This window comes from Takifugu flavidus, chromosome 3, assembly GCF_003711565.1.
Source record: "Takifugu flavidus isolate HTHZ2018 chromosome 3, ASM371156v2, whole genome shotgun sequence".
NCBI lineage: Eukaryota > Metazoa > Chordata > Actinopteri > Tetraodontiformes > Tetraodontidae > Takifugu > Takifugu flavidus.
In genome coordinates, this window is record NC_079522.1 from 4,986,726 (window position 1) to 4,993,224 (window position 6,499).

Genomic DNA, 6,499 nt, shown 5'->3' on the forward strand with positions numbered 1-6,499 from the left:
GTTACGCATTGTGAAGCCAAAAAACCCGGTTTCCCCTCTTCTCAGGGTCGACTAACTCAGGATTTTCACTAAACCTGCTTTCTGAAACAGGCCCCAGGTCGGCGGGCCCCACCAACGGGGTGTCTTTTATTTATTTTTCAGGTAGTTTCAACATGCATCATCAGCAGAATTTTCCTGTCACAAACATTACCTGCACATGTTGTGCACGCTGTTTGTGTTTTTGCATACCATGATGGAAATATACAGATGGTGCGGGCATTTTCGTCCAGACGCCAGAGACTTTCCTTCATCGGCAATAATTGTGGTTATGTCCCATCAAATAATCTCTGTCCCTTCATCAAGGCCAGACTGATTGGTTTTAAATGTTACTGTCCAATTCATTTAAAGTATTTAATACACCTCATACAAAGAGGGGAATTAGTAAATGTAATATACTGTTGTACTAACAAATTAGATGAAACGCAAGTATCTTTATTTATTTGATTTGTGGATTAGACTCTAAATGACACTTTTAAGAAGACATCAAAGCATGTGTCAGCCATATAAGTCTGTTTTTTAAATGCTCCTTGGGAATTACCCACCACCAATTCAGACATTTAAAAAAAAAACTAAAATATGCACTGTTTATGCAAATGTAAGCTCTGTGCATAATTAATTAAAAGCTGCAGAAACTGGAGGAAAGGAAAGGAAAGGAAAGGAAAGGAAAGGAAAGGAAGGAAAGGAAAGGAAGGAAAGGAAAGGAAAGGAAAGGAAAGGAAAGGAAAGGAAAGGAAAGGAAAGGAAAGGAAAGGAAAGGATGTTTTAGAGTGGCGAGTGACTAAGAGCCTGTTTATAGGTTCTATCTGCTGTCTGCTTCACTTTCTCGATGGTGATCTGTGTGTCTGGGTGCAGGGCAGCCGCCCCAGTCTGTGCAGGTAGAGGAGAGGCTGCATGTAGGAGAAGCAGGTGGCTGCAGCCAGCGACAGCCCCAACAGGTGACACTTGACTGTGGGAACCGAAACCAATTTGTCAATTATGAGCGAGAGGATGAAGGGCGTGTAGTTGAGCGTGAGCATGGCCTGGATGATGACCACGGTGACCAAGGCTTTCTTCTTCTTTACTTTGGTTGTCTTGCTCATCATGTTATTGACCCCTGGTGGGGGCTTTCGTAAGGATTTGAAGATAGACCTGCTGCACAAGGTGTCTATGGTGAGAATAGGGATGAAGAGGGAGCATACTGAGTAGCTTCTACCTAACAAGAAGCTCATTGTGGCCAAGAGGACATAAATACACCAGACAAAAACCAAACATCCCCATTTGAATTGAGGCCTCTTGAGTCTGTGATGAAGACACAGAAAGATCATTTACAGACCTTGAGGCAATAAACAGGATTAACTGAGTTAAGATATGAAGCTTTTACCGTATGTAGTCGAATGGCCGCATCACAGCGATGTACCTCTCCACACATGCCAGGCACAGGAGCAGCGGCTTTATGACGAGCATCAGCGAGTGTGTGAAAACCATCACATCCATGGAGACGTCATTCTTCCAGAGGTAGAGGTTGATAGCAGCCACGGGCAAGAACAGGTAGAATAAGACTTGCGTGATGGCCAGGTGGAAGGGGAAGAAATCTGCGGGGGGGATCCCAGCAGCTTTGGACCTTGAAATGAAATGCAGTGATACAGAAATCTGACAAATAACAATATTGCACCTAAAGCGTAAAAAAACCCAAAACAACAAAAACACCTTTTGCTGAGGATGTGAAAGATGAGCCAAATGTTTAAAGGGATTCCTACAATGAGTTCAAAGGTGTTAGTGTAAAAGAGGATGTAGAGGCCGTCTGAATAGCTGAAGACTCCGGTGCTGTCGTTCGGAAAGACGACGCATTCTTTCCAGTAAAATTGTGGATTTAATGAAGAGGAGTTGGCTGTGCGTATATCCATGCTGTGGAGACAGACGGAGGCATGATGGGTTATCAGTTCAGTGGAAATAAAAATAAAAGTGCTGCAACCAACCTGTCAGTGCAGTGTCACTGGTGCTCTGAAAACCAGCTCCAAAAGCCTCCGTGGTGATGCAGGTAGATTTGCATGGAACTTAAATGAAACCGATAACATTACATGGAGTGTGAGTTTTCTACACATGCTAAATTTGTGGTTTTGCTTTTCATATTATACAACAGCATTTCGCCTCTATTTTTGTTTTCTTTTTTTTGGGGGGGGGGGGGGTTCAGTAAAAAAATCCCATTAGCCTATTAAAAGTAGATTTTATTTTCTACTCCTTTCCATGTATGTACAGATTTGTACGTTTTCTTTTTACAAGTATTTCATAAATTATCTGTGCTAGCTGACAATCTTCTTGTACCAGCAATTCGTCGAATATAGGAGCTATTGGTGCGTGAACTATATAGATGATCTTGAATGCAACCTTTGTTACGTCACTCATTAATCATGGCTCGGATTGGCTGCTGACTACTTATTGGTATGTTCAATATATAATATGCGCGTATACCAGAAGGGCGGAAATACTGTTTCGATTCCGGACGCTACCCGCAGAAATACGCTTGACACCGAAACAAACGCCTCAAATCCATTCCTCAAATCTCGCGCGGAGTTTCGGATAGTTTACGGTGGCGGGAGACGGGGTACGGCGGAGACTCGAGTCCATATTTCGTTTTAACGTTTCAAATTATGTCGCAGTAGCGGACAAGTCACAACAGTAACCAGTAGGAATGGACGACTTCGGAATTTATGCAGTGTTCGGTACGAAAAGTCCGCCGCAACGGCTGTTGAGGTACGTCCAGCTATTTATTTTTTTCAACATTGTTGCAAACAATCGCCTAGTTTCTCGCGAGCTTAACGTGCACACTTGCACGAATGATGAATTTTGACGGGACTGTTCGCCGCTGTTTGGTATTCCATAATTTGTCAGCTGAGCTAATGTTTTACTATCTTATGTCGAACAGTGCGGAGGGTTCCTGCCGTGCGTCCATTGCTGTTCCTCCGAGTGCCCGCCAGGTGGTGCTGTTTAGCAGCGGTCCGTGGGGGGAAAGGATATGCGGCAACGCAGAGCTCAACAATGCTGAGCAGATACCCATCACTATTGGCAAATTAACGCCATATAACAAGTACGTCCACTGTGGAGGACTGTCCCCTATTAAATGCTGCAGTGCCGAATCTTATTTTCAAATATCCCATCGTATGTGCCTTAGGTGCCTGTCATGGGAGCAGTGGGAAGAGGAGACATGGACCGATGGGGTTACACTGAATGTCACCTTGGAGGGAGGAAACCTGGTAACTATCATACAGTCATAACTTTTGGGTGTATTTGCAACAACCATGCATCATTGTAAATAATTTAATGGACCTAATGAGTCATGTAAGCGGTGCATTTATAGGGCTTCTAAACAATGATGATCTGTAAGTCTTGTAAATGGTTATTTACCCCTCAGGTCAATGGAGATCTGTTGGAACCAGAGCTGATTCTGGCTGTGGCTGAGTGCAAGATTCAGGATTTTCTGCAATTATTCATAGAAATACAAATGAAAGTTTCCATTATATGTGCACCCTAAAAAGCCCAGCATCATTTATTTGGTCCTTCAGCTGCTGACAGCAATGCATCCTGGTCCATTTAGGCTTAATTACCTAATCATAAATGAATAATCTGCCCCTTCCAGGCCACCATAGCTCCCCTCACAGCCAGAGAGCTCAATGGCAAGAGGAAGAGAATGTCAGAAGAGGAAGAAGACGACGCCAGGAATAAGGTGGAAAACTGCCAGGACGAAGAGAACTTGTGTCCAAACAAGACATCTGTGCGAGAAGGCCGGGGTCAGAAGAAGGGAGGACAGAAGCTGCTTAGCAGTGTAGGGAACGTAACAAAAGGACAGGATACAGGTGAGAGGAAAACTGCAGCGTGCTCTGTGCCGGAGACCTGTTCGTTCTCCCTAACTGTTATTTCCTACAGAGGCACAGGCGATGGTGGAAAAAGGGTCTTCTCAGAGTATCGTCAAGAAGAAGGGTAGACCGAGCAAGACTCCGAAACAGAGCAGTGAGTTTAAACACTTTTTATTTCTTTTGGTGTATTTATTCAGCCCCTTTAACTGAATGGCTGCACGGTTGTTCCTGCGGCATACAGGAAGTTAAGTTTGAAAACAAAAGAATCCTAAATTCAAGCAAAGTTGGTCTAAAAGTCATTGTATTTCATTCAGACGCTCTTTGAATTCCCTGCAGCTCCACTGTTGGGCCCGTCCAGACGCTGGGGTCAGACTCTGTGTCCCATCGACGCTCAGACCGCCATCCTGATCGGAGGTCAGGGAGCCAGGATGCAATTCTGCAAAGACCCCATTTGGAAGCTGTGCACAGGTCGGCCCCCACCCCCGGCACCTCCTCACAAAGCACGGTTTTAGTCTCACCGCTTTTGTTTGCGTGCCACAGAGGACTTGTCCTGGTTGGCGGCGGAGACTCTGGCGGAGGGTCCCACTCCCGAGGGCAGGATCGGCCACACCTCTGTCTACGACCCCGACTCCCAGCGCATCTTTGTATTCGGGGGGTCCAAGAACAGGAAGTGGTTCAACGACGTCCACATTCTGGACACGCGGAGCTGGAAGTGGACCATGGTGGAGGTGAGTGCTTGTCTGGGTTTAACTCTTCAATGCTACCTCCCCCCATCCCCCCTTATTCTCCTTTCCTATCCCCTCCAGGCCCAGGGGAAGGTGCCTCCTCTGTCCTACCACAGCTGCAGCTTGTTCCGGGGGGAACTCTTTGTCCTGGGAGGGGTGTTCCCCCGTCCCAACCCCGAGCCTGACGGCTGTAGCGGTTCGCTTCACATCTTCGATCCGCATCTCTCCATCTGGTACCAGCCTATCGTAACAGGGAAAAGCCCCTCCCCGCGCTCAGGGTAGGATGGCAATATCTAAAGTATCACATGGCTGTGTACCTATTCGCCCCTGAACTTATTTGCTCCGTTTCTCTGCCAGTCACTCTGCGTGTATGATGCAGGAAAGGAAGATCTACGTGTTCGGTGGGTGGGACACGCCCGTCTGCTACAACGACATGTACATGTTGGACCTCGGTGAGCACAGCTACCACAGGAAATAAAAAGAAAACACATGTTTACCAGATTTGGATGAGCTAAGATTTTCCTCTACTTAACAATAAAGCAGGATTTTGGTAGAATTTGAGGGGGGGTTACACTTAGTTTGTGCTACATAGATGGAGGATTTTAGGCATTCAACATCAATATTTGATGTAAAAATGTGATGATTTTTTTTTTTTCTTCAGGTCTAATGGAGTTTTCGGCAGTGAAAACCACAGGGAAGGCCCCCTCTCCCCGAAGGTGATTCACTCAGAAACCACAGCCCGCTCTGGGTTTGGACAGATTCATTTCACTGTGACTTTCTGTTCCAGCTGGCACGGCAGCGCTGTGCTCTCAGACACCAAGTTCCTGATCCATGGAGGCTACAATGGGAACAAGGCTCTCTGTGACGCCTTCATCTTTGATATTGGTGATTGATTCTTACAATAAACCTGCATTTGTTTTAATACAATGTCCTAAAATGAAATTTTCTATATAAGATTTAATTAAGATTCACGACTTGAATGGATTCTGATCAAACTTCCACGTCTTTTTCAGACACCAACACCTGGACAGAAGTGAAAATGCCCCAGTTTTCTCTCCCCAGGGCAGGGCACTCCATCATCACCATGGCGATGCCCGTTTCCCAACAATTCACGGCTGAGGAGGAGGACGGCGGCTCCGGGTCTTTCTGCAAGACTCTACTCATGTTCGGAGGCGGCGACAACGAGGGGAGCTTCTTCTCCGACCTGACGACCATCGCCGTGGAGGAAATTCTTTCCCATGTTTGAAGAGCGAGTCCGGGGTGAAGGGTCAACGTCTGACCATCTCCACGGTCCTGTTATTTATTCCCTGCATGTGTTCATTGTTTTAGCCCTTTCGTCTCTTTTAAAGGATTTTATAACTTCTGGTTTTGGAAAAATAAATGAAAAAAACCAACAGTTCTTTAATGTTTGTTGATGTTTTATACATATAAAGTTGATTTTTCCTATTTTTTAAAAAGATCATTTCAGTGAATTTGAAGTATTATGATTATGCTTTGTTTCTTTGCTGTTCTGTCGTTCCACTGTCTTCGCAATAAACGTTTGACTTGAGCCACCTTTTATCCACTAAAAAGCCCAATATTAGTCGTCTTTTTGCTAACATGCTAATGTCAAAATCAGAGAATGATTGTCTGAAAAATGGAGACAATTTAATAAAATATTACTGAGATGGGGATTATATTTGGTTTCTGTTGATCATGTGACATTTTTAATTGTATTATTCAGCCTCTTTGCTAACGACTGACGTGCGGGGCTAATGATAAATGTTATGATTCATCCTCCAAGTGAAATAACTGAATCACATGATTTTTTTTTACAATAAGGATTTGTTCTAGTATTTTGGGTTTTCTATTAATCCCTTGATTTATTGTGGCTAATTTTGTGTTTTTACTCTTACATTAGGGAGC

The 6,499-nt window shown here is 44.7% G+C and overlaps 1 protein-coding gene across 1 annotated transcript; it reads left to right on the top strand.

Annotated features, from left to right (window-relative positions):
• Positions 1-2,507: 2,507 nt before the first annotated feature.
• On the top strand, positions 2,508-6,165 carry krcp (kelch repeat-containing protein). Its single transcript, XM_057025873.1, has 12 exons — positions 2,508-2,769; positions 2,942-3,103; positions 3,188-3,269; positions 3,653-3,869; positions 3,940-4,023; positions 4,206-4,337; positions 4,410-4,597; positions 4,676-4,872; positions 4,952-5,046; positions 5,256-5,310; positions 5,382-5,479; positions 5,608-6,165. The coding sequence occupies exons 1-12, from the start codon at positions 2,708-2,710 to the stop codon at positions 5,838-5,840; spliced, it is 1,605 nt and encodes a 534-aa protein (XP_056881853.1). The 5' UTR covers positions 2,508-2,707; the 3' UTR covers positions 5,841-6,165.
• The last annotated feature ends 334 nt before the right edge of the window (positions 6,166-6,499 follow it).